At 68.6% G+C, this 26,436-nt stretch overlaps 1 protein-coding gene across 5 annotated transcripts; it reads left to right on the forward strand.

The window, feature by feature from the left end:
• The first annotated feature begins 1,802 nt into the window (after nt 1-1,802).
• On the forward strand, nt 1,803-24,775 carry KDM5C (lysine demethylase 5C). Of its 5 annotated transcripts, none has more exons than XM_050927189.1 (28): nt 1,803-2,001; nt 2,056-2,227; nt 4,043-4,120; nt 4,482-4,604; nt 4,996-5,166; nt 5,497-5,631; nt 6,429-6,552; nt 6,624-6,808; nt 7,403-7,561; nt 8,086-8,205; nt 8,397-8,555; nt 8,769-8,950; nt 10,308-10,470; nt 13,178-13,297; nt 13,515-13,709; nt 13,798-13,979; nt 14,292-14,416; nt 14,913-15,060; nt 15,209-15,305; nt 15,848-16,206; nt 17,051-17,189; nt 17,326-17,505; nt 17,737-17,877; nt 19,822-20,337; nt 21,447-21,504; nt 22,125-22,324; nt 23,705-23,899; nt 24,079-24,775. In XM_050927189.1, exons 1-28 carry the CDS (start codon nt 1,937-1,939, stop codon nt 24,085-24,087), a joined length of 4,500 nt encoding a protein of 1,499 aa, XP_050783146.1. In that variant the 5' UTR covers nt 1,803-1,936; the 3' UTR covers nt 24,088-24,775. The 5 variants fall into 5 exon arrangements, with proteins under 5 accessions (XP_050783146.1, XP_050783147.1, XP_050783144.1 ...); XM_050927190.1 differs by having other exon boundaries at nt 5,500-5,631; XM_050927187.1 differs by having other exon boundaries at nt 1,803-2,227.
• Nucleotides 24,776-26,436: the final 1,661 nt, after the last annotated feature.

Genomic DNA, 26,436 nt, shown 5'->3' on the forward strand with positions numbered 1-26,436 from the left:
TCCTGGGGAAGGGGGAGGGATGGGGTCTGGGTGTGGGAGGGGTTAGAGGGCTGGGGAAGGGCGGGGTGTGGGGGCAGGAGGAAGGGTGGGGTTGGGGAAGGAGGGGGCGGGGCTGGCGATGGAGGGAGGGGTTAGGGGGGTGGGGAAGGGGGAGGGATGGGGTCTGGGTGTGGGAGGGGTTAGGGGGGTGGGGAAGGGGGAGGGATGGGGTCTGGGTTTGGGAGGGGTTAGGGGTCTGGGGAAGGGCGGGGTGTGGGGGCAGGAGGAGGAGGGGTGGGGTTGGGGAAGGAGGGGGCGGGGCTGGCGATGGAGGGCGGAGTTAGAGGGTTGGGGAAGGGGGAGGGATGGGGTCTGGGTGTGGGAGGGGTTAGGGGGCTGGGGAAGGGCGGGGTGTGGGGGGAGGGGGAGGGGCTGGCGATGGAGGGAGGGGTTAGGGGGTTGGGGAAGGGGGAGGGATGAGGTCTGGGTGTGGGAGGGGTTAGGGGGCTGGGGAAGGGCGGGGTGTGGGGGGGAGGAGGAGGGGTGGGGTTGGGGAAGGGGGACGGATGGGGTCTGGGTTTGGGAGGGGTTAGGGGGCTGGGGAAGGGCGGGGTGTGGGGGGGAGGAGGAGGGGTGGGGTTGGGGAAGGAGGGGGCGGGGCTGGCGATGGAGGGCGGAGTTAGGGGGCTGGGGAAGGGGGAGCGATGGGGTCTGGGTGTGGGAGGGGTTAGGGGGCTGGGAAAGGGAGGGGTGTGGGGGGAGGACGAGGGGTGGGGTTGGGGAAGGAGGGGGCGGGGCTGGCGATGGAGGGCGGAGTTAGGGGGTTGGGGAAGGGGGAGGGATGGGGTCTGGGTGTGGGAGGGGTTAGGGGGCTGGGGAAGGGCGGGGTGTGGGGGGGAGGAGGAGGGGTGGGGTTGGGGAAGGAGGGGGCGGGGCTGGCGATGGAGGGCGGAGTTAGGGGGTTGGGGAAGGGGGAGGGATGGGGTCTGGGTTTGGGAGGGGTTAGGGGGCTGGGGAAGGGCGGGGTGTGGGGGGGAGGAGGAGGGGTGGGGTTGGGGAAGGAGGGGGCGGGGCTGGCGATGGAGGGCGGAGTTAGGGGGTTGGGGAAGGGGGAGGGATGGGATCTGGGTGTGGGAGGGGCTAGGGGGCTGGGGAAGGGCGGGGTGTGGGGGGGAGGAGGAGGGGTGGGGTTGGGGAAGGGGGAGGGATGGGGTCTGGGTTCATGGGGGCAGAGAGGTGATCGGAAGAGGGGGCGGGTCTGGAAGTTAGACGGGAGTGGGCGTGGCCGCAGCTAGGTACCAGGGGGCGTGGTCTAATTGAGCCCCGCCCCTCCCCCGTCTTGTTTTCCCTCTCTGGGCGCACGCGCAGTATGGCCCTTTAAACGTGCGCAAGAAGTTCCGGCTTCCCCCCTTCCCAGTCCTCTGACTCCCCCCCAGCGGAGGAGACGAAGAATATCCCTCCGCCGCGAACTATTTCCTTGCCCTCCCGCCGCTCCCTGCACCCTTCCGGGGGCCCGGCGCCTGCCCCGTCCCCTCAGAGTTGGGGGATTCTCGACTCCTCCCGACCCGCCGGGGCTGCTCTCGAGCAGCTCCGGCCGCATCTCAGGGCCACCCCCCCCTGCGGCGGAGGGAGACGCCGTGTGGCGGCGGCGGCGGGCAAGCGCAACGAGTCCCAAGATGGCGGCGGCGGGCAGGCCGGGGGGAGCCGGCGGGGCCTGAGCCGGGGCAGGGGGCGGCAGCAGGCACCGGGCCGAGGAGGGGGGAGCGGGAGCACCGGGGGGGGCGGCGGAGGGGCCGCGAGTGGGGGCGGAGGGTGACGCGAAGGCGGCGGAGGGATCCGCGCGGGTCCTAGGCCGGCCGCGGGCCTCGGGCTCGAGTAGACGGGGGCGGCCGGGCCGGGCATGGCCCCCTGAGGGGTGGGGGCAGCCACGGCGCGGCGGCGGCGGGGCGGCCAGCACATGGAGGATCGGGCCCCCCCCGCCCGGGGGGAGGAGCCGCCCCCGCCACAGGAGCGGGGCCCCGGGCGGGCCTGGGGGGAGCGGGGGCCCCCGGCCGAGGAGCGGGGCCCCAAGGCGGAGCGGGGGCCCTGGCCGGGGGGCGAGGCCGAGCCCCCCGAGGATTTCCTGCCGCCCCCCGAGTGCCCCGTCTTCGAGCCCAGCTGGGCCGAGTTCCGCGACCCCCTGGGCTACATCGCCAAGATCCGGCCCATCGCCGAGAAGAGCGGGATCTGCAAGATCCGGCCCCCCGCCGTGAGTGGGGGCAGGGCCCGCTGGGGGGCGGGGGGGGCAGCGCCCGCTGGGGGGCGGGGGGGGGGGCTGGGGGGGCAGAGCCGTTGCCCGCTAGGGGAGGCCCAGAGGCAGCGGGGGGGCACGTTGGGCGCAGTGCCTGGGGTGGGGGGCGCTGGTGCCGCCCATGGGGAGAGCTGGCCCAGGGCCGTGGGGGTGGGGTGAAGGCTCGTGCGGGGGCCCTGGGTGACAGGCCCGCCAGGGGGGCGCTGGGGATCGGGCTGGCTGGCCAGGCCAGCGCTGACATGGCATCGCATTGAAACGGGGCGCCCGTGCTGGCATGGCCAGGCCTCCTAGCTCATCGGGGGCCCCCCAGTCTGCTGGGGATCTGTGGGGTCCAATTCCCAACCCCCCCCGCCCCTTCTTCCTCTGCTGGTCCTGGGCAGCAGGGTCATCAGCCCAGGGCCTGGGGATCAGGAAGGGGTGGGGTATGGGACCCCCCCGGATCCCCCACCATCCCTAATAGCAGTGACACGTTCAATATGGCTGCCACGCTCTAGCCTTTGTCTGGTAAACAGTGTGTGTGGGGGCCTGACAGAGAGAGCCTGCCCTCTGGGGAGCAGCCCCCCAACATGAGACCCACAAGCCCCCTCCCTCAACCCCCCCCTTCCCTTTGTGGCTTCCTCTTCCACCCTCCCAGCTGGGCTGTTGTGATGGGTCTGGCCTGGCCTCTCCCAGACAGCCGGGCAAGTGGGCTGGCTTGAGGGGCGGGGGAGGAGAGATCTGGGGCTTGGGGGAGCAGATCCAAAAGTGAGGGGCTTCCCTGGGGCAGCTCGCTTGTCCCATCTCTCCCTGGCCTGTCTCGGTTGCATCCGGTTGGGGCAGGGCATTGGGAGGGTAGGTTTAAATTCGGCCTGCGTGGGTTTCGCTGGCCTGCCCGGGTTGCGCATCAGATCCAGAGGCTGGGGTCCCCCCACTTTCAGAAAGGGGAGTGAGGGGAGCGATTGCCTGGTTGGGCTGGTGAACACTGTGCTGGGCTCCTAACAGCACTGGCTGCTGTCGCCTCCCCTGCCCCCCAAAAGACGCTTGATTTGGCCACTGGAGTGCCAGGAATGGTTCCCACTGGTCGCAGACCCAGCAGCCGTGCTCTTAGATGTCAGCGGGCCTGGAGAGAGATTTTAGGGTTATAAAGTGTTATGTTTGTGCAGCGTTGTGTGTGGCTATTCCCAGCCACCCTGCGGAAGAGGTGGCTGCATTTCAGTGCCGGGCAAGCTGTCCCTGTGCAGTGTTATGTGCGGCTGGTCCCAGCTGCCCTGGCCCTGCCCTAGAGAGAGCTGCATTCCCAGGCTGGGTGAAATGCAGATATTTTTGGTAAGGCTTTGTCTGACCTTAGGAGTGCTATCCCTGGGGTCGGGGCAGGTGCCCCCCTTGCACCAGGCGGGCTGGGATGCGAGAGGTGTCCAGACTGCTCTCAACCGTCCGCCCCACTTAGTTCCCCTCCCTGCCGGCGTGGAGGCACAGGTGGTCCTGGCAACGGACGCCCTCCTGCCCCCCACTGGAGGGGACAGACCCTGCTCTGTGTGAGTCCCGATCTCCTCCTTGGGGGCCCCCAGCCCAGCGCCCCCAGGACGATGAGCACACAAGCGTGGCTGGCCAGCGCCCCCGGGATGATGAGCACACCAGCGTGGCTGGGCAGGTTCGATCAGAGGCGATACCCGGTTGACAGAGGGGCGCCCCTGCGGACGGTGCTTGGGAAGAATCTTGGGGGGTCTGAAGGCAGAATCGTCTGCTCCAGCACCTTTTCTTACTAAGTCCACCCCTTTTCCCGTCTCTTCCTAGGACTGGCAGCCCCCCTTCGCTGTGGAAGTGGATAACTTTAGGTTCACGCCACGCATCCAGAGGCTTAACGAGTTGGAGGTGAGCTGGGAGGCAGTGCCCGTGATGGCTGCCGGGTGGCTGTTCCCCTGCTGTCCCTGTGTGGTGTTATGTGTGACTGTTCCCCTGCTGCCCTGCCCCAGAGGTGGCCGCATCTCAGTGCTGGATAAACCCAGTTCGGCGTTATGTGCGGCCGTTCCCAACTGACCCGCCCCAGAGGTGGCTGCATCACCGCTCCAGGTGGTACTCCGATGCTCTAGCTTTGGCCTCAAAGGCCTCCCGCGACATCAGTGCTGTTTCCTGGCTCCATGGCCTTGCTGCGTGGGGCTGGGCTGGGCTGGAGAGTGGCCGCGTGGGCCGGAGAGGCGACACCCGGGCGAACTGCTCCCCTCCCTGCCCCCAGGCGCAGACGCGGGTAAAGCTGAACTACTTAGACCAGATTGCGAAATTCTGGGAGATCCAGGGCTCCTCGCTCAAGATCCCCAACGTGGAGCGGCGCATCCTCGACCTCTACAGCCTGAGCAAGGTAGGGTCGGCGCTGTGGGTCAGCACTGGGGGGGCTGCAGCGCTGGGGAGGTGGCTGCAGGTCGGGGCAGGGGGGTCGGCAGAGCTGGGGAAGGAGCGGATTGGAGGCCATGGGTGCTGACAATTCTGGGGGGTGTCCACGGGCTGGGGGCGCTGGCAGCGCCGTGGGTCAGGGAGGGTGCCAGGGGAGGTGTGGGTTGGGGGCCAGAGGTGCCAGCAGCCTCGGGGCTGGGGTCTGCATGTCGGGGGTGCAGGTCAGAGGCTGGGTTGCAGTCAGGGGAGAGGGGCCGGCGGCAACGGGAGGGATGTCGGGGGAGGGGGCTGGCAGCACCGGGGGGGGGTTCCCGGGTTGGGGGAGGGGGGCTGGTGGCTCAGGACTCTCTCCCCCCCAGGTGGTGCTGGAGGAGGGGGGCTACGAGGCCATCTGCAGGGACCGGCGGTGGGCTCGCGTGGCCCAGCGTCTCGCCTACCCCTCGGGCAAGAACATCGGCTCCCTGCTGCGCTCCCACTACGAACGCATCATCTACCCCTACGAGATGTACCAGTCGGGGGCCAACCTGGTGGTGAGGGGGGCTGCGGCGGGCAGGACACCTGGGTTCTCTCCCAGGTCTGGGAGGGGAGTGGGATCTAGTGGTTAGCTGGGGGAGGGTGGCTGGGATCCAGGACGCCTGGGTCCTCTCCCAGGTCTGGGAGGGGAGTGGGATCTAGTGGTTAGCTGGGGGAGGGTGGCTGGGATCCAGGACGTCTGGGTCCTCTCCCAGGTCTGGGCGGGGATCCGTGCCAGGATTTGTGGTGCCAGGCCCCAGGGAAAGTGCCCCAGCCATGCCAGCGCCTGGTCCCACCGTCCCTGGGGTGGGGGGGCTGTTGAGGTGCTAACCCCCGCGTCTCTCCAGCAGTGTGACACCCGGCCCTTTGACAGCGAGGAGAAGGACAAGGAGTACAAGCCCCACAGCATCCCCCTGCGCCAGTCAGTGCAACCCTCCAAGTTCAACAGCTACGGGCGCCGGGCCAAGCGGCTGCAGCAGGAGGTGAGGGACCGGCCCCCTGGCCGACCAGCAAGTCTGGGGCAGGAGCCAGGATGCCTGGGTTCTCTGGAAGGGCAGTGGGGTCCAGTTGTTAAGAGCGGGGTGGGGGGCTAGGACTCCTGGGTTCTCCTGTCCACCTTGCTGTGCGATTGGACAGGGGTCCTCTCCTCCCCTCCCCCGTAGGTCAGTTTGGTGCCTGTAAACTTGCAAGTGCTGTATGACCCACTCGTCCCCACTCCTGTCCCAGAGCTGGGGAGAGAACCCAGGCATCCTGGCTCCCACGCCCCCCTCTAACCACTACATCCCACTTCCCTCCTAGAGCCAGGGGGAGAACCCAGGCGTCCTGGCTCCCAGGTTGCCCCTCCCCCCTCTGACTAGTAGGCCGCACTGCCCTCCCAGAGAACCCAAGAGTTCTGGCTTCCTGCTCTGTTTCTCTTTGTACCTGTTTGCCAGCAGCTGGGGGCGCTTTGTCCATCCTCACTGCAATGTGGGGCGACCCCTCAGTCCCCCCCAGCCCATCGCTGTGGCCGTTGCCCCCTCACCCCCTTTTGCAGGAGTCCGAGGCCTGCCCCGAACCTGCCAGCCCCTCCCTTCTGGCAGCTGAGCGAGCGGCCTGGGGACAGCTCCTGGCGTCTGTCCGGACCCCCTGCATTGCTCTCTCTGTGCCCCCCTAGGCTGGGCTCAGTGGGCCTGCACCTCCCAGGAGGCCCTGCTCCAGCCCAGTGCATTGTGGGTCCCTGGGGGGGTGGGAGTGGGGGAGCCGGAGCCCCGCCCCTGCTGACTCTGCCCTGCCCCCCCAGCCGGAGCCCACCGAGGAGGACATCGAGAAGAACCCGGAGCTGAAGAAGCTGCAGATCTACGGCGCGGGCCCCAAGATGCTGGGCCTGGGGCTGGTGGCCAAGGACAAGACCCTGCGGAAGAAAGGTGAGGGGGGGCCTGGTCTGGCAGCAGGGGGGGAGGGGGTGGCCTGTGTTGACTCCTCTCCCTTCCCCCAGACAAGGAGGGCCCCGAGTGCCCCCCCACGGTGGTGGTGAAGGAGGAGCCCCCTGGGGTGGATCATCGGCTGGAGCCGGCATCTCCCCGCCCGTTCCTGGAGGTGAAGGAGGAGCTGCGGCACAGCCCGGAGCCCTGCACCAAGATGACCATGCGCCTGCGCCGCAGCCATGGCAACACGCAGTTCGTAAGTGAGGGGCCGGGCCCCTCCCTGGGCCGGGCCCATCCCCGAGCTGGCCGGAACCATCCCCGAGCTGCCCGGGCCCCCCTGGGCCGGGCCCATCCCCGAGCCGGCTGGAACATCCTGAGGCAGCCCGGATCCTGGGCCAGGACTATCTTAGCCGGCTGGGACCATCTGAACTGGCCGGGCCCCTGGATCAGGACCCCCCCATGCTGGCCAGGCCCCAGGATTGGGACCCTCGAGGTGATCGGGTCCCCCTTCCCTCCTGAGCCGATCAGGCCCCTGGGCTGGGGCCCCCTGAGATGACTGGGCCCCACTTCCCTCCTGAGCCGACAGGGCCCTTGGATCAGGACCCCAAACTGGCTGGGACTCTGGCCTGGGACCCCTGACTGGGCCGCGCCCCGACCTCCTGAGCAGGTGGGGGCCCTCGAGGTGACTGGGCCCCCCAAACCTCTGACCTGGCTGTGTCTCTGCATCCGTGACCCCAAATGCGCCCCCCGAGCCAGCCTGTGCCTGCCCCGTGGCAGGTGGGAGCTAGTGCCCCCCGGTGTGCTAGGCTCAGTGTCCCCGACCCACCCCCTGACCCCCCCTACCCCCCAGATCGACTCGTACGTGTGCCGGATCTGTGCCCGCGGTGACGAGGACGACAAGCTGCTGCTGTGTGACGGCTGCGATGACAACTACCACATCTTCTGCCTGCTGCCCCCCCTGCCCGAGATCCCCAAGGGGGTCTGGCGCTGCCCCAAATGCGTCATGGCGGTGAGCAGGGGGAGGGGGGACCTGGCTGGCTGGGCCCCTAGGGCTGTTTGGGGGGGGGGGGTGCGGAAGCGGGCTGGCTGGGCCCCTGCGGCTGATTGTAGGGGGCTGGCTGGACTCCTGGGGCTGTTTGGGAAGGGGGGACCGGGCTGGCTGGACCCCTGGGGCTGAGCAGGGTCCAGAGGGAACGGCCTGGCTTCCCCAGCCGCAGGCCTCTGGCCTCGTGAGCCTCTGTGGGGGGAGGCCTGGCCCTGACCCCCCCCCCCCCCCCATCGCCCCCTGGCGCTGAGCAGGGGGGAGGAGGGAGGACCTGGCTGGCTGGGCCCCTGGGGCTGATTGTGGGGGGCTGGCTGGGCCCCTGGGGCTGTTTGGGGAGGGGGGACCGGGCTGGCTGGGCCCCTGGGGCTGAGCAGGGTCCAGAGGGAACGGCCTGGCTTCCCCAGCCGCAGGCCTCTGGCCTCGTGAGTCTCTGTGGAGGTCCCAGCCCCCTTTCCCTGACTCCCCCCATCCCCCCCGCCCCCCGGCAGGAGTGTAAGCGCCCCCCGGAGGCGTTCGGCTTTGAGCAGGCCACGCGGGAGTACACGCTGCAGAGCTTCGGGGAGATGGCCGACGCCTTCAAGGCCGACTACTTCAACATGCCCGTCCACGTGAGTGCCCTGTGGGTGCCCGGACGCCGGGGTTCTCTGCCGGCTCTGGGAGGGGAGCGGGGGCTGGGAGCCAGGACTCCGGGGTTCTCTCCCTGGCTCTGGGAGGGGAGTGGGGCACAGTGGTTAGGGCGGGGGTCTGGGAGCCCAGATGCCTGGCTCTGGGCCCGTGCCCACCATTGCCCACCCTGCAGATGGTGCCCACGGAGCTGGTGGAGAAGGAGTTCTGGCGCCTGGTGAACAGCATCGAGGAGGACGTGACGGTGGAGTACGGCGCCGACATCCACTCCAAGGAGTTTGGCAGCGGCTTCCCCATCAGCGACAGCAAGCGGAGGCTGGGCCCCGAGGAGGAGGTGGGGACCCCCTGCCAGCCCCTTACCCGCTTTGCCCACCCTCCGAAGCCCTCCAGGGGGCTGCCCCCTTCTCTGACCCCCTCAGCCAACCGGCGCCCCCCGGAGGGGACAGGCCTCTGCCCCGTTCCCTGCCCCCTGAGCCAGCGGGCGCCCCCTGGCGGGGCCAGGCCCCCTAGTGGCAGTGGGGAGTTCTGACCCCCCCTCTCCCGGCAGGAGTACGCGGCTAGTGGCTGGAACCTGAACGTGATGCCGGTGCTGCAGCAGTCAGTTCTGTGCCACATCAACGCCGACATCTCGGGCATGAAGGTGCCCTGGCTGTACGTGGGCATGGTCTTCTCCGCCTTCTGCTGGCACATCGAGGACCACTGGAGCTACTCCATCAACTACCTCCACTGGTGGGGCCCGGGGAGCAGAATTGGGGTCACTCGGGCTAGTGGAGGAGGAACTGGGGGGACAGGTGCCTTGGGGGCTGGCGGGAGGGGTTGGCAGGTCCCCCCTGACGTGGTACCGGGGAGCGGGGTTGGTGGTTCCCCCCCCCCGACCCCACGCTGTCCCAGGAGTGAGCCCAAGAAGTGGTATGGGGGGAGGGGGGAGTCGGTGGCTCCCCCCGACCCCGTGCTTTCCCCAGGGGTGAGCCCCAGACATGGTGGTGGTGGGCGGGGGGCGTTGGTAGCTCCCACCTGACCCCGCGCTCTCCCCAGGGGTGAGCCCAAGACGTGGTACGAGGGGAGAGAGGGTTTGGTGGCTCCCCCATGACCCCGCGCTCTCTCCAGGGGCGAGCCCAAGACGTGGTGGTGGGGGGGGCTGGTAGCTCCCACCTGACCCCACGCTCTCCCCAGGGGTGAGCCCCAGATGTGGGGGGGGGGGGGGGGGTTGGTGGCTCCCACCTGACCCCGCGCTCTCCCCAGAGGCGAGCCCAAGATGTGGTACGAGGGGAGGGGGGGTTGGTGGTTCCCCCCTGACCCCACGCTCTCCCCAGGGGCGAGCCCAAGACGTGGTACGGGGAGAGGGGGGGCTGGTGGTTCCCCCCTGACCCCACGCTCTCCCCAGGGGTGAGCCCAAGACGTGGTACGAGGGGAGAGAGGGTTTGGTGGCTCCCCCATGACCCCGCGCTCTCTCCAGGGGCGAGCCCAAGACGTGGTGGTGGGGGGGGCTGGTAGCTCCCACCTGACCCCACGCTCTCGCCAGGGGTGAGCCCCAGACGTGGGGAGGGGGGGTTGGTGGCTCCCACCTGACCCCGCGCTCTCCCCAGAGGCGAGCCCAAGATGTGGTACGAGGGGAGGGGGAGTTTGATGGCTCCCACCTGACCGCGCGCTCTCCCCAGGGGCGAGCCCAAGATGACGTACGGGGGGAGGGGGGGTTGGTGGTTCCCCCCTGACCCCACGCTTTCCCCAGGGGCGAGCCCAAGACGTGGTACGGGGGGAGGGGGGGCTGGTGGTTCCCCCCTGACCCCACGCTCTCCCCAGGGGCGAGCCCAAGACGTGGTACGGGGGGAGGGGGGGCTGGTGGTTCCCCCCTGACCCCACGCTCTCCCCAGGGGCGAGCCCAAGACGTGGTACGGGGGGAGGGGGGGCTGGTGGTTCCCCCCTGACCCCACGCTCTCCCCAGGGGCGAGCCCAAGACGTGGTACGGGGGGAGGGGGGGGCTGGTGGTTCCCCCCTGACCCCACGCTCTCCCCCAGGGGCGAGCCCAAGACGTGGTACGGGGGGAGGGGGGGCTGGTGGTTCCCCCCTGACCCCACGCTCTCCCCAGGGGCGAGCCCAAGACGTGGTACGGGGTGCCGTCGTTCGCGGCTGAGCACCTGGAGGACGTGATGAAGAAACTCACCCCAGAGCTGTTTGAGAGCCAGCCGGACCTGCTGCACCAGCTCGTCACCCTCATGAACCCCAACACCCTCATGGCGCACGGCGTGCCGGTGAGTGCCCCGCCCCCTCTGCCCCGGCCCCGCCCCCCGCGCTGCACCCGCTCGTCACCCTCATGAACCCCAACACCCTCATGGCGCACGGCGTGCCGGTGAGTGCCCCGCCCCCTCTGCCCGGCCCCGCCCCCCGCGCTGCACCCGCTTGTCACCCTCATGAACCCCAACACCCTCATGGCGCACGGCGTGCCGGTGAGTGCCCCGCCCCCTCTGCCCCGGCCCCGCCCCCCGCGCTGCACCCGCTTGTCACCCTCATGGCGCACGGCGTGCCGGTGAGTGCCCCTGCCCCGGCCCCGCCCCCCGCGCTGCACCCACTCGTCACCCTCATGAACCCCAACACCCTCATGGCGCACGGCGTGCCGGTGAGTGCCCCGCCCCCTCTGCCCCGGCCCCGCCCCCTGCGCTGCACCCGCTCGTCACCCTCATGGCGCACGGTGTGCTGGTGAGTGCCCCGCCCCCTCTGCCCCAGCCCCGCCCCCCGCGCTGCACCCGCTCGTCACCCTCATGGTGCACGGCGTGCCGGTGAGTGCCCCGCCCCCTCTGCCCCGGCCCCGCCCCCCGCGCTGCACCCGCTCGTCACCCTCATGGTGCACGGCGTGCTGGTGAGTGCCCCGCCCCCTCTGCCCCAGCCACACGCCCTGCGCTGCACCCGTTCGTCACCCTCATGAACCCCAACACCCTCATGGCGCACGGCGTGCCGGTGAGTGCCCCGGCCCCCTCTGCCCCGGCCCCGCCCCCCGCGCTGCACCCGCTCGTCACCCTTATGAATCCCAACACCCTCATGGCGCACGGCATGCTGGTGAGTGCCCCGCCCCCTCTGCTCTGGCCACGCCCCCTGCGCTGCACCCGCTCGTCACCCTTATGGCGCACGGCGTGCCGGTGAGTGCCCCGCCCCCTCTGCCCCGGCCCCGCCCCCCGCGCTGCACCCGCTCGTCACCCTCATGGTGCACGGCGTGCCGGTGAGTGCCCCGCCCCCTCTGCCCCAGCCACACGCCCTGCGCTGCACCCGTTCGTCACCCTCATGAACCCCAACACCCTCATGGCGCACGGCGTGCCGGTGAGTGCCCCGCCCCCTCTGCCCCGGCCCCGCCCCCCGCGCTGCACCCGCTCGTCACCCTTATGAATCCCAACACCCTCATGGCGCACGGCATGCTGGTGAGTGCCCCGCCCCCTCTGCTCTGGCCACGCCCCCTGCGCTGCACCCGCTCGTCACCCTTATGGCGCACGGCGTACCGGTGAGTGCTCTGCCCCGGCCTCGCCCCCCGCGCTGCACCCGCTTGTCACCCTCCTGAACCCCAACACCGTCATGGCGCACGGCGTGCCGGTGAGTGCCCCGCCCCCTCTGCCCCAGCCCCGCCCCCTGCGCTGCACCCGCTCGTCACCCTCATGAACCCCAACACCCTCATGGCGCACGGCGTGCCGGTGAGTGCCCCGCCCCCTCTGCCCCGGCCCCGCCCCCCGCGCTGCACCCGCTCGTCACCCTCATGAACCCCAACACCCTCATGGCGCACGGCGTGCCGGTGAGTGCCCCGCCCCCTCTGCCCCGGCCCCGCCCCCCGCGCTGCACCCGCTCGTCACCCTCATGAACCCCAACACCCTCATGGTGCACGGCGTGCCGGTGAGTGCCCCGCCCCCTCTGCCCGGCCCCGCCCCCCGCGCTGCACCCGCTTGTCACCCTCATGGCGCACGGTGTGCTGGTGAGTGCCCCGCCCCCTCTGCCCGGCCCCGCCCCCCGCGCTGCACCCGCTCGTCACCCTCATGGCGCATGGCGTGCCGGTGAGTGCCCCGGCCCCACTCCCCGCGCTGCACCCGCTCGTCACCCTCATGGTGCACGGTGTGCTGGTGAGTGCCACGCCCCCTCTGCTCCAGCCACGGCCCCCGCGCTGCACCCGTTCATCACCATCATGAACCCCAACACCCTCATGGCGCACGGGGCCGGCCCCGCCCTCCGCGCTGCACCCGCTCGTCATCCTCATGGTGCACGGCGTGCCGGTGAGTGCCCCGCCCCCTCTGCCCCAGCCACACGCCCTGCGCTGCACCCGCTCGTCACCCTCATGGCGCACGGTGTGCTGGTGAGTGCCCCGCCCCCTCTGCCCCAGCCACGCGCCCCGCGCTGCACCCGTTCGTCACCCTCATGAACCCCAACACCCTCATGGCGCACGGCGTGCCGGTGAGTGCCCCGCCCCCTCTGCCCCGGCCCCGCCCCCTGCGCTGCACCCGCTCGTCACCCTCATGGCGCACGGTGTGCTGGTGAGTGCCCCGCCCCCTCTGCCCCAGCCACGCGCCCTGCGCTGCACCCGCTCGTCACCCTCATGAAACCCAATACCCTCATGGCGCACGGGGCCGGCCCCGCCCCCTCTGCCCCGGCCCCGCCCCCCGCGCTGCCTTTGCCCCATCCCGTGTGCCACCCACTTGCTGCCCTGGCCACTCCCGCTGCCCTCCTGCGGCCACACCCCCACTGCCTGTTTGCCACTTGCTGCCACCTCCTCCCTTCCCTGGCCACACCCAATCTCCCCTTCCCCATCCACCCCTCTGCTGCCATGCCCACTGTCCCCTCCCCTGCACCTCCACTGCCCACCTGTGCCTTGGCACCCCCCACTGTGATCCTGGCCTTCACCGGGCCCCCGCCTCGCCCCCTAGTGCTGTGCCCCTCACCTTGCTCCCAACCCCCCTTCCCACTCAATGCCTCCTCCCGCCCCCACAGGTCGTCCGGACCAATCAGTGTGCAGGAGAGTTTGTCATTACCTTCCCCCGGGCCTATCACAGCGGCTTCAACCAGGGCTACAACTTTGCTGAAGCTGTGAACTTCTGCACTGCTGACTGGGTGAGTGTGCCCGGACGCCTGGGTTCTCTGCCCAGCTCTGGGAGGGGAGGGGTTCTAGAGCTGTTGGACTGGGAGCCCAGACTCCTGGGTTCTCCCCCTGGCTCTGGGAGGGGAGTGGGATCTAGTGGTTAGAGCGGGGGGTGGGGGTTGGGCGCCTAGATGCCTGGGTTCCAATGATGATGAGCCTGGACTCCTGGGTCCCTCCCTCCTTCTGCAGCTGCCGGCCGGGCGCCAGTGCATCGAGCATTACCGCCGCCTGCGCCGCTACTGTGTCTTCTCGCACGAGGAGCTGATCTGCAAGATGGCCGCCTGCCCCGAGAAGCTTGACCTCAACCTGGCAGCTGCCGTGCACAAGGAGATGTTCATCCTGGTGCAGGAGGAGCGCAAGCTGCGCAAGGCCCTGCTGGACAAGGTGGGGTGCTGGGGGATGTGGGGGGCTGGGGTGTGTGTGGGGTGGGGCTGGGGGCTCAGGATCCGTTCTCACCCCTCTCCCTACCCAGGGGGTGACGGAGGCGGAGCGCGAGGCCTTCGAGCTGCTCCCGGATGACGAGCGCCAGTGCGACAAGTGCAAGACGACATGTTTCCTCTCGGCATTGGCCTGTTACGACTGCCCTGCCCGCCTGGTCTGCCTCTACCACATCCATGACCTGTGCAAGTGCCCCAGCAGCCGCCAGTACCTCAGGTGGGCCACGGGACCCAGGAGTCCGGGATCCCAGCCTCGGGTCCTCCCCCGGCCGGCCACGGGACCCAGGAGTCCGGGATCCCAGCCTCGGGTCCTCCCCCGGCCGGCCACGGGACCCAGGAGATCCCAGCCCTGGGCCCCCTCCCCCTGTACCCAGCCCCGGGACCCAGGAGATCCCAGCCCTGGGCCCCCTCCCCCTGTACCCAGCCCCAGGCCCTCCCCCGGGTGCCACGGGACCCAGGAGTCCAGGCCCTCCCCTCCCCAGGCAGTACTTGGAGTCCCCGTGTGGCCCGGCTGACCCTGTGCCCGCAGGTACCGCTACACGCTGGACGAACTCCCGGCCATGCTGCACAAGCTGAAGGTTCGGGCTGAGTCCTTCGACACCTGGGCCAACAAGGTTCGAATCGCCCTGGAGGTGGAGGACGGGCGCAAGAGGAGTAAGTGCTCGCTGGACGCCTTGGTTCCCTGGCGGGAGAGAGGGGTTCTGAACCCACCCACGTGCCCCTTCCCGAGGGCTGGCTTGTTCCCCACTCCCTGCCCTTCCCCACCTCCCCGAGCTGGGGAGAGAACCCAGGAGTCCTGGCTCCCAGCCCCCTGCTCTAACCACCAGTCCCCACTCCCCTCCCCGAGCTGGGAAGAGAACCCAGGAGTCCAGGCTCCCAGCCCCCCCTGCTCTAACCACCAGCCCCCACTCCCCTCCCAGAGCTGGGAAGAGAACCCAGGAGTCCAGGTTCCCAGCCCCCCCTGCTCTAACCACCAGCCCCCACTCCCCTCCCCGAGCTGGGGAGAGAACCCAGGAGTCCAGGCTCCCAGCCTCCCAGCTCTAACCCACCAGCCCCCACTCCCCTCCCTGAGCTGGGGAGAGAACCCAGGAGTCCTGGCTCTCAGCCCCTCGGCGGAGAGGGAGGGAGCCTGAGCCATGTCTCGTTGCAGCGCTGGAGGAGCTTCGGGCGCTGGAGTCGGAGGCTCGTGAGCGCAAGTTCCCTGACAACGAGCTGCTGCATCGGCTGAAGAGCTGCCTGGCCGAGGCTGAGCGCTGTGTCTCCGACGCTCTGGGGCTCATCAGTGGCCTGGAGACCGGGTGAGTGGGGGGCTGGGCTGGATCGGGGAGCTGGGCCTCTGCCTGCGCCCCTCCCGTGGGGGGCCAGTGGGCTTCCTGACCCCTCCCGTTTCCGAACCCCCCGGTGGCGGGCAGTTCCTCGGGCTAACCCAGTGCCTCTCTCGCCCAGGGTGCCCGCCGTGCCGCTGTCGCTGGAGGAGCTGCGCACCTTCCTGGAGCGCTTAAGCAGTGTGCCCTGCGTCATGCACCAGCTGGCCGATGTGCAGGTGAGCGGGCACCGCGCCAGGCGAGCGTGTGGTACAGGGGAGCTGGGTTGAGGGGTTACCCAGGGGCAGGGCTGGGTGTTGGGGGTACCCAGGCCCTTCCCTACCCTGACTCCCCGTCCCTCCGCAGGCGGTGCTGGAGCGGGCAGGGTGGGGAGATGTGGCTGGGTTGGGGGTACCTGGGTGCTGGGTTGAGGGGTTACCCGGGCCAGGGCTGGGTTGAGGAGGTACCCAGGCCCAGCCCCGCCCTGACTCCCTGTCCCCCCGCAGGCGGTGCTGGAGTGGGTTGGGGGATACCCAGGGGCTGGGTTGGGGGTGGTACCCGGCCCCACCCTGACTCCCTGTCCCCCCGCACGTAGTGCTGGAGCGGGCAGGGTGGGGAGATGGGGCTGAGTTAGGGGGTACCCAGGGGCTGGGTTGGGGGGTACCCGGCCCCTCCCTGACTCCCTGTCCCCCCGCAGGCGGTGCTGGAGTGGGTTAGGGGGTACCCAGGGGCTGGGTTGGGGGGTACCCGGCCCCTCCATGACTCCCTGATCCCTCCGCAGGCGGTGCTGGAGCGGGCGCTGGCATTCCAGGAGGAGGCGCAGGAGGCCCTGCGGGGGCTGCCCGCCAGTGCTGCCCAGCTGCAGGGGCTGGTGGCGCAGGGGGCACGGCTGGGCGTGGCTGTGCCCGAGACGCGCCAGCTGGAGCGCCAGGTGCAGCAGGCAGCCTGGCTGGAGGAGGTGAAGCGGGCGCTGCGCTCGCCCCGTGAGCGGGTGCCCCTGGCCCTGGTGCGGGGCCTGGCCCAGGCTGGTGCCACCGTGGCCCCCAGCCCGGCTGTGGAGAAGGCCCGGGCTGAGCTGCAGGAGCTGCTGACCATCGCCCAGCGCTGGGAGGAGAAGGCCCATCTCTGCCTTGAGGCCAGGTGAGGGGCCCGGATGCCTGGGTTCTGGGGGCAGCAGGACCCCTGGGATCTCTTCACGGCTTGGGGTGGGGGGAGGTTGGGAGCCCGCATGCCTGGGGACTCCCTAGCTCTGGGAGGAGAGTGGGGGCTGGGAGCCAGGACTCCTGGGTTCTCTCCCTGGCTCTGGGAGGTGAGTGGGGTCTAGTGACTGGGAGCGATGGGGGGCTGGGAGTCAGGACTCCTAGGTTCTGTTCCTGGCTCTGGGAAGGGAGTAGGGTCTGGCAGGTTAGAGCAGGCGGGGGGCTGGGAGCCAGGACTCCTGGGTTCTCTCCCTGGCTCTGGGAGGTGAGTGGGGTCTAGTGATTGGGGGCGATGGGGGGCTGGGAGCCAGGACTCCTGGGTTCTGTCCCTGGCTCTGGGAGGTGAGTGGGGTCTAGTGATTGGGGGCGATGGGGGGCTGGGAGTCAGGACTCCTGGGTTCTGTCCTTGGCTCTGGGAGGTGAGTGGGGTCTAGTGATTGGGGGCGATGGGGGGCTGGGAGCCAGGACTCCTGGGTTCTCTCCCTGGCTCTGGGAGGTGAGTGGGGTCTAGTGACTGGGGGCGATGGGGGGCTGGGAGCCAGGACTCCTAGGTTCTGTTCCTGGCTCTGGGAAGGGAGTAGGGTCTGGCAGGTTAGAGCGGGGGCGGGCTGGGAGCCAGGACTCCTGGGTTCTCTCCCTGGCTTTGGGAAGGGAGCGGGGTCAGCCAGGTTAGAGCGGGGGTGGGCTTGGAGCCAGGACTCCTGGGTTCTCTCCCTGGCTTTGGGAAGGGACGGGGGGCTGACGGTTAGTGCCGGGGGACCTGAACCGTCCCCTCCCCCTCCCAGGCAGAAGCACCCCCCGGCCACGCTGGAAGCCATCATCAAGGAAGCGGAGAATGTCCCCGTGCACCTGCCCAACATCCTGGCCCTGAAGGAGGCGTTGGCCAAAGCCCGGGCCTGGATCGCCGACGTAGAGGAGATCCAGGTGAGCCCTGGGGGCCAGGGGCTCAGGTGGGGAGGTTCTAGGGGACCTTGGGAGATCAGGTGCTTGGGGGGGGGGGGGCACAGGGTGAAGCTGGGGCCTGTAGGGGGAGGCACTGACCTTCCCCCCTCCTCCCCAGAACGGGGATCACTACCCCTGCCTGGACGACCTGGAGGGGCTGGTGGCCGTGGGCCGGGACCTGCCGGTGCGGCTGGAGGAGCTGCGCCAGCTGGAGGTGCAGGTGGGCACGGCGCACTCCTGGCGCGAGAAGGCCTCCAAGACCTTCCTCAAGAAGAGCTCCTGCTACACCCTGCTGGAGGTGCGTGGGGGCCGTGAGGCGTTGCGGTGGGGGGGGGGGGGGGCTCTGGGTCCCATGGGTCAGCGGGCAGTGTAGGGCTGTGGGTGAGTCTGTGGGTCCCATGGGACAGAGGGTGGTGTTGGGGCTGTGGGCCCCATGTGGTGGCTGTGGGGAAGGTTGTAGGTTCCAAGGGGGCAATGGGCAGGGGGCGGGGGGGCACAGAAGGCAGAGCCCAACCCCACTGCCCCCCAGGTGCTGTGCCCCTGTGCGGACGCTGGTGCAGCCAGCCCCAAGCGCACCAAGTGGCGGCGGGAGCCGGAGCTCGGCCTCTACAAGTCGGACACCGAGAGCCTGGGGCTGTCTGCTCAGGACCTGCGAGATCCCGGCTCTGTGGTGAGTGGGCAGCAGTGGGGCCTCTGGGGGGGGTGCGGAATGGGGCACGGGGCCTGTCCCCTCCAGGCGCACCAGGAGAGACGGGGGAGCGGGGGAGTGTAGGGGCTGTGGGCTGGGAAAGGAGAGGAGGGGAGATTGGGGGCCCGGCAGCGGGCAGGGAGGGAAAGGGGAGGCTGGCCCCGCTGGCGTGGGGGGGGGGGGCCCGGCAGCGGGCAGGGAGGGAAAGGGGAGGCTGGCCCCGCTGGCGTGGGGGGGGGGGGGGCCCGGCAGCGGGCAGGGAGGGAAAGGGGAGGCTGGCCCCGCTGGCGGGGGGGGGGGGCCGGCAGCGGGCAGGGAGGGAAAGGGGAGGCTGGCCCCGCTGGCGGGGGGGGGGGGGGCCCGGCAGCGGGCAGGGAGGGAAAGGGGAGGCTGGCCCCGCTGGCGTGGGGGGGGGGGGGCCGGCAGCGGGCAGGGAGGGAAAGGGGAGGCTGGCCCCGCTGGCGGGGGGGGGGGGGCCCGGCAGCGGGCAGGGAGGGAAAGGGGAGGCTGGCCCCGCTGGCGTGGGGGGGGGGGCCCGGCAGCGGGCAGGGAGGGAAAGGGGAGGCTGGCCCCGCTGGCGTGGGGGGGGGGGCCGGCAGCGGGCAGGGAGGGAAAGGGGAGGCTGGCCCCGCTGGCGTGGGGGGGGGGCCGGCAGCGGGCAGGGAGGGAAAGGGGAGGCTGGCCCCGCTGGCGTGGGGGGGGGGGGCCGGCAGCGGGCAGGGAGGGAAAGGGGAGGCTGGCCCCGCTGGCGTGGGGGGGGGGGCCGGCAGCGGGCAGGGAGGGAAAGGGGAGGCTGGCCCCGCTGGCGTGGGGGGGGGGGGCCGGCAGCGGGCAGGGAGGGAAAGGGGAGGCTGGCCCCGCTGGCGTGGGGGGGGGGGGCCGGCAGCGGGCAGGGAGGGAAAGGGGAGGCTGGCCCCGCTGGCGTGGGGGGGGGGGGCCGGCAGCGGGCAGGGAGGGAAAGGGGAGGCTGGCCCCGCTGGCGTGGGGGGGGGGGGCCGGCAGCGGGCAGGGAGGGAAAGGGGAGGCTGGCCCCGCTGGCGTGGGGGGGGGGGGGGCCGGCAGCGGGCAGGGAGGGAAAGGGGAGGCTGGCCCCGCTGGCGTGGGGGGGGGGGCCGGCAGCGGGCAGGGAGGGAAAGGGGAGGCTGGCCCCGCTGGCGTGGGGGGGGGGGGCCGGCAGCGGGCAGGGAGGGAAAGGGGAGGCTGGCCCCGCTGGCGTGGGGGGGGGGGGGGGCCGGCAGCGGGCAGGGAGGGAAAGGGGAGGCTGGCCCCGCTGGCGTGGGGGGGGGGGGGCCGGCAGCGGGTAGGGAGGGAAAGGGGAGGCTGGCCCCGCTGGCGTGGGGGGGGGGGGCCGGCAGCGGGCAGGGAGGGAAAGGGGAGGCTGGCCCCGCTGGCGGGGGGGGGGGGGCCGGCAGCGGGCAGGGAGGGAAAGGGGAGGCTGGCCCCGCTGGCGTGGGGGGGGGGGGGCCGGCAGCGGGCAGGGAGGGAAAGGGGAGGCTGGCCCCGCTGGCGTGGGGGGGGGGGGCCCGGCAGCGGGCAGGGAGGGAAAGGGGAGGCTGGCCCCGCTGGCGTGGGGGGGGGGGGCCCGGCAGCGGGCAGGGAGGGAAAGGGGAGGCTGGCCCCGCTGGCGGGGGGGGGGGGGCCGGCAGCGGGCAGGGAAGGAAAGGGGAGGCTGGCCCCGCTGGCGTGGGGGGGGGGGGGCCCGGCAGCGGGCAGGGAGGGAAAGGGGAGGCTGGCCCCGCTGGCGTGGGGGGGGGGGGGCCCGGCAGCGGGCAGGGAGGGAAAGGGGAGGCTGGCCCCGCTGGCGGGGGGGGGGGGGGCCGGCAGCGGGCAGGGAAGGAAAGGGGAAGCTGGCACCACTGGCATGGGGGGCCGGCAGCGGGCAGGCTCTCCCCCCCCACACACTGAGCACCCCCCCGGTCCCGGCAGATTGTGGCATTCAAGGAGGGCGAGCAGAAGGAGAAGGAGGGCATCCTGCGGCTGCGCCGTGCCAACGCACTGAAGCCCAGCCCGCCGGCGCCTGGCCCCCCATCCTGCGTGTGTGGCCAGCCGCCCGGGCCCGGCATGCTGCGCTGCGAGCTCTGCCGTGACTGGTTCCACGCCCCCTGCGTGGCCTGGCCCCGCCTGGGCGCCCAGAAACCCTCGCCTGCCTGGTGGGAGTGGGACGCCAAGTTCCTGTGCCCGCTGTGCCAGCGCTCCCGCCGCCCGCGCCTTGAGACCATCCTGGCCCTGCTGGTGGCCTTGCAGAAGCTGCCCGTGCGGCTGCCCGAGGGCGAGGCCCTGCAGTGCCTGACGGAGCGTGCCATCACCTGGCAGGACCGCGCCCGCCAGCTGCTGGCCTCGTCCGAGCTGGCCGGGCCCCTGGAGCGCCTGGCGGCCTTGCGCCAACGGCTGCACGGGGACGCCGGCGCCCTGCGGGAGACCAGCTGCAACGAGCAGCCCAAGGTGAGGGGGTGCCCGTGTCCTAGTATCTTTCCCCAATCTGAACCTTAGAGTCCAAAAGTTGGGGTACCAGCATGAATTCCTTTAAGCTTAGTTACCTGTTTAGATTTGATAAGCTGCCACCAATCAGGAATTCCAGTGCCTGATACACTCTGGTCCCCCCAAGACCCAGACTCCCTGGATCTTAACACAAGGAAAGTAAACTCTTTCCCTCACCAGTGCCTCTCCTAGGATTTCCCTCCCTGGGTTACCCTGGCAGATTACCGTGATCCAAACTCCTTGAATCTTAAAACAGGGAGGAATGTCCCTCCCCGCCCCCTTTCTCCCTCACCCAGAGGCAAAACAGATTCAAGCTCCGTGAATCTAAAATAAAGGGATTCATTCCCCCTTCTCCCCTCCCTTTCCTGGTAAGTACAGACTCAGTTCCCTTGAGCCTCAACAAGGGGAAAAATCAGACAGGTCTTAAAAGCAAAACTTTTAATAAAAAGAAAGAAAGAGAGAGTATAAGTTATCTCTGCAATTTAGATGGTAAAAGTTACAGGGTCTGTCAGTTTATAGAAACTGGAGAAAGCGCTTCCTCCAGCAGAAATACAATTTAAAATAGTTCCAGCCAAATACACATTTGCAAATACGGAAAAACAATCAAAAGACTATAACCGCCTTTCTTACTAAAATACTCACTATTCTGAATATATAAGAGATTGTAACAGGGAGATTGGCAAGAAACCTGGTTGCACGTCTAGTCCCTTCCAGGACCCAGAGAGAACAACACAAAACCCAAAAAACACAAACAAAGGCTTCCCTCCACCGAGATTTGAAAGTATCTTGTCTCCTGATTGGTCCCCTGGTCAGGTGTTTGGTTCCCTGTTTGTTAACCCTTTACAGGTAAAAGAGACATTAACCCTTAACTATCTGTTTATGACAGCCCGGCACTGGGGGGAGGTGGGTCCCCATAGAATCAGCTTTTGCCCCACCCCAGAGTTGGCCGATCTCAGCGAGGAATCCCCAGGTACCAGCCTCGCTAGATTTGGGTCGCTGTGGTGGTGGTGGGGTGTCTGGATGGGGGTGGGGCCACGTGCCTGTCTCACCGCTCTGCCCTTTTCCCCCTACAGCTCTCCCTAGAGAACGGGGACGCCACGTCGCCGGAGAAGATGGGCCCCTTCACCTCTGGTAACGTGCCCCACATTTTTTCTGCGCCGGGGTGGGGGCGGGGGCTGGCACCAAGGGTGCGGTGTGGGGCATGGGGGGACAGAAGGAAGGATTGGTGGGGTGGTAGCAGCTGGCACTGAAGGTGCAGTGGGGGGGGCAGGAGCTGGCACCGAGAGTGCGGTGTGCGGCATGGAGGGGGACAGAGGAAGGATTTACTGAGGGGGGGCCGGGGCTGGCACCGGGGGTGCAGTGTGGGACAGGGCAGAGGGGCACAGAGGAAGGGATTTACTGAGAAGGGGGCCAGGGCTGGCACCGAGGGTGCGGTATGGGGCATGGAGGGGGACAGAGGAAGGGATTTACTGAGGGGGGACCGGGGCTGGCACCGGGGGTGCAGTGTGGGACAGGGCAGAGGGGCACAGAGGAAGAGATTTACTGAGAAGGGGGCCAGGGCTGGCACCGAGGGTGCGGTATGGGGCATGGAGGGGGACAGAGGAAGGGATTTACTGAGGGGGGACCGGGGCTGGCACCGGGGGTGCGGTGTGGGACAGGGCAGAGGGAGGGAGGGGGCGCTGGCTGGCACTGAGGGTGCAGTGGGGATTGCCAGCTGGGCCCATCTCCCCCCACACCCTGTCCCCCCCCAGACCTGGAGGCGCTGGGCGCGGCGCTGGCGCGGCTGCAGGGCCCGGTGCTGGAGCTGCCCGAGGGGCCGCGGCGGGCACTGGAGGAGCTGCTCCTGGAGGGCGACCTGCTGGAGGTGACGCTGGACGAGGGGCAGAGCCTTTGGAGGCTGCTGCAGGCCGCCCGGGCCCCCCCTGTTGACACCTTCCGCCACCTGCTGGAGGTGAGGGCAGGGGGTGGCAGGGCTGGGGGGAGGGGTCTGCGGGTTGGAAGTGAGGGGCACTGGCGGGGCTGCGGGTCGGGGGAGAGGGGCACCGGCGCAGGGCTGGGGGCGGGGGGTGTGGGTCAGGAGTGAGAGTGCACTGGCAGGGCTGGCGGTGGGGGGCTGCGGGTCAGGACTGAGGGGCACCGGCGGGGCTGCGGGCCTGAAGAGAGGGGCACCGGCAGGGTTGGGGGCTGTGGGGCAGGACAGAGGGGCACCGGCAGGGCTGGGGGTGAGGGGGCTGCAGGTCGGGGGAGAGGGGTACCGACAGGGATGGGGGACGGGGGCTGCGGGATGGGAGTGAGTGTGCACTGGCAGGGGTGGGGGTGGGGGGCTGTGGGGCAGGACAGAGGGGTACTGGCAGGGCTGGGGGTGAGGGGGCTGCGGGTCGGGGGAGAGGGGCACTGACAGGGATGGGGGACGGGGGCTGCGGGCCTGAAGAGAGGGGCACCGGCAGGGCGGGGGGCGGGGGGGGCTGCGGGCCTGAAGAGAGGGGCACCGGCGGGGCTGGGGGGGGGCTGTGGGCCTGAAGAGAGGGGCACCGGCGGGGCTGGGGGGGGGCTGTGGGCCTGAAGAGAGGGGCACCGGCGGGGCTGGGGGCGGGGGGGGGGGGGGCTGTGGGCCTGAAGAGAGGGGCACCGGCGGGGCTGCGGGCCTGAAGAGAGGGGCACCGGCGGGGCTGGGGGCGGGGGGGGCTGCGGGCCTGAAGAGAGGGGCACCGGCGGGGCGGGGGGGGGGCTGTGGGCCTGAAGAGAGGGGCACTGGCAGGGCTGGGGGGGGGCTGCGGGCCTGAAGAGAGGGGCACCGGGGGGGCGGGGGGGGGCTGTGGGCCTGAAGAGAGGGGCACCAGCAGGGTTGGGGGCTGTGGGGCAGGAGAGAGGGTCACCGGCAGGGCGGGGGGCGGGGGGGGGGCTGTGGGCCTGAAGAGAGGGGCACCGGCAGGGCAGGGGGCGGGGGGGGCTGTGGGCCTGAAGAGAGGGGCACCGGCGGGGCGGGGGGGGGCTGCGGTCCTGAAGAGAGGGGCACCGGCAGGGTTGGGGGCTGTGGGGCAGGACAGAGGGGTACCGGCAGGGCTGGGTGCGAGGGGGCTGCGGGTCAGGGGAAAGGGGCACTGAGAGGAATGGGGGACGGGGGCTGCGGGATGGGAGTGAGTGTGCACTGGCAGGGCTGGGGGTGGGGGGCTGTGGGTCAGGACTGAGGGGCACTGGCAGGGCTGGGGGGGGGCTGCGGCCCTGAAGAGAGGGGCACCGGCAGGGCGGGGGGCGGGGGGCTGCAGCACAGAACTCAGGCACCGGCACAGCTGGGGGGCCATGTCCCGCTGACACTCTTTGTCGCCCCCAGCTGGAGCAGGCGGAGCGGCGCGGGGCCCGGGCGCGGGGCCGGGATGCCGAGCGGCGCCGGAAGCGCCGGGCCGAGCGGGGGGAGCTGCCCCCCCTACCGAAAGAGGAGTTAGAGCCAAAGAGGAGTCGGGAGAGCGAGTCCCCCGATGTGGCGCCCCCTGGGGCCGGCGCCGACCACAGCCAGAACGGCGTTGGGGTGAGATTCGGGGGGCTGGGGGGAGAGGTGGTTCTGGTGGCCATGGGGGGCCCTGGGGCTGGGTGGAGAAGGCTGGTAGCCCCATCCGACCCCCTGGGCAGGATTCCCCTGACCGTATGGGGGGGGCTCTGTGGGGTACCCCCACCCTCGCTAATCCCCCTCCCTTGTTGTCCCCACAGCAGTTGTGACGCCGGCCCCCTCCTCCGGACCGGACGGCTGACGTGATGGCGCCCTGACGGGGGGGGGGGGGCAGGGGGGCGGAGCTGACCCCCCCAGGACGCTCCCCGCTGGGGGACCCCGGCCCGGACTCTGCCCAGTGATGTAATTATTTGACGTTATCCTTCCTTTTGTATCATGGATACCTCGGCGCAGAGACGGGGAGTGGGGGGAGCTCGCTGACACCCCCGCGGGAGCCAGGGGGCACCACCCCCCAGAACTATGCCCCTCCGGATTCCCCATGGACGTCTCGGGGCCCCCCTGAGATACCAGCACAGCCAGATCGGCCAGACCAGCGCCCCCCACTGGTTGGACTGACTCTGGGGGGGACAGATTCCCCCCCCACACACACACACACACTGCAGCCCTGCCCCCCTCCCCGGAGCTGCACAGCCGCCTCTCCAGCCCGGGATGGGTTTTTTATAGGAATTGGGGGAACCACTTTAGGGATTTTCGGGGGGGTGGTGAGGGGGGCGGCAGGGCTGGGGGGGGGGGTGGAACCTGGTCTGTTTCCAGCTCGCCTCACGACACCCCTTAGGGGCCCAGCCCTGACACTAAACCTCTGTCTCTTTTTAGTGTTCATATCACTGTCTATGGGAGGGCGGGGGGGGGCGTTATTGTATTATGATTTTTTTATTATTATTAAACTTTGGAGGCTAATGGAGCTGTTTGTGCGGGTCCTGGGGGGGCCCCCAGAGCTGGCTGCATCTTGGCATCTCATCCCTGTGCTGTGTTATATGGGTCTGTGTCATAACACTTCTTCCCAGATCTGGACCTTAGTGTCCAAAATATGGGTGTTAGCATGAAAACCTCCAAGCTTAGTTACCAGCTTGGACCTGGTAATTGCTGCCACCAGCTAGGGATTATACAGTGCCTAGCTCACTGTGGTCTACCCAAAACCTTCCCTGGGGGACCCCTAGACTCAAATAACCCCCTCCCCTTGTTTCCTTGTTACTTCCTCCCAGGCTCCCCTCCCTGGACGACCCTAGGAGATTCCCTGCTTCCAGTCCTGGAAACACAAGTACCGAGAGATCTAATCTCTCTTCCCCCTCACCCAGAAGGTATGCAAAGTCAGGTTTAGTAAATCTAACACAGAGAGATTTTCCCCTGACTTCTTCCTCCCACCAATTCCCTGGTGAGCTGCAGACTCAATTCCCTGGAGTCCCCACTAAAGAAAAACTCCAACAGGTCTTAAAAAGAAAGCTTTATATAAAAAGAAAGAAAAAGGACATAAAATGGTCTCTGTAATAAGGTGACAATATACAGGGTCAATTGCTTAAAAAAAAAAGTGAATAAACAGCCTTATTCCAAAAGAATACAATTTAACACATTCCAGCAACTACACACATGTAAATACAAAAAAAAAAAAAAACCAATATAAACCTATTGTCTTACTATCCTTGTACTTACAACTTGGAAACAGAAGATTAGAAAACCTGGAGATAGAAAAATCACTCTGAGCCAAGAAAAGAACAGACCCAAGACAAAGAACAAAGAACTCACACCCAAAACTTCCCTCCACCCAGATTTGAAAAAGTCTTGTTTCCTGATTGGTCCTCTGGTCAGGTGTTTGGTTCCCTGTGTTAACCCTTTACAGGTAAAAGAACATTAACCCTTAGCTATCTGTTTCTCACACGCCCCCCAAATTGCAGACTGTGGGGAACCTCACTGGCGGCGATTTCCTCCTAGAACTTTAAAATAAACAGATTAATACAACACATGCACCTTTACATATACCACTAAGTATATAACTAACAGACGTTTACATTTTAAGAACACTTTTTAACTACTGGACTCTGGGAAACTCTCACGGGAAAGTGCATCAGCTACTTTGTTAGAAGCTCCTGAAATGTGTTGAATTTCAAAATCAAAATCTTGGAGAGCTAAACTCCAACGAAGAAGTTTCTTGTTGTTCCCCTTGGCAGTATGAAGCCACTTTAGCGCAGCATGGTCGGTCTGTAGCTGGAACCGCCGTCCCCAAACATATGGGCGTAGCTTTTCCCGGGCGTACACAATGGCATAGCATTCCTTTTCACTGACTGACCAGTGACTTTCCCTCTCAGACAGTTTCTTGCTGAGAAACACGACAGGATGGAAGTTGTGATCCGGTCCTTCCTGCATGAGCACTGCTCCTATACCACGCTCAGATGCATCTGTGGTTACTAGGAATGGCTTGTCAAAGTCCGGGGCCATTAGCACAGGGTCAGACGTGAGCGTTGCCTTAAGTTGGGTAAAGGCCTTTTGACACTCATCAGTCCACTTAACTGCATTCGGCTGGGTCTTTTTGGTCAGGTTGGTCAGTGGGGCAGCGATTTGGCTGT

The sequence above is a fragment of the Gopherus flavomarginatus genome, chromosome 18, assembly GCF_025201925.1.
Source record: "Gopherus flavomarginatus isolate rGopFla2 chromosome 18, rGopFla2.mat.asm, whole genome shotgun sequence".
Lineage (NCBI taxonomy): Eukaryota > Metazoa > Chordata > Testudines > Testudinidae > Gopherus > Gopherus flavomarginatus.

Bases quoted from the DNA above. Each gene is read 5' to 3' on its own strand.
- KDM5C (XM_050927187.1), top strand. From the start codon at position 1,937: ATGGAGGATCGGGCCCCCCCCGCCCGGGGGGAGGAGCCGCCCCCGCCA. The intron at 13,710-13,797 runs GTGGGGTGCTGG...CTCCCTACCCAG, and splicing joins GCAAGGCCCTGCTGGACAAG to GGGGTGACGGAGGCGGAGCG. The intron at 16,207-17,050 runs GTGAGGGGCCCG...TCCCCCTCCCAG, and splicing joins CATCTCTGCCTTGAGGCCAG to GCAGAAGCACCCCCCGGCCA.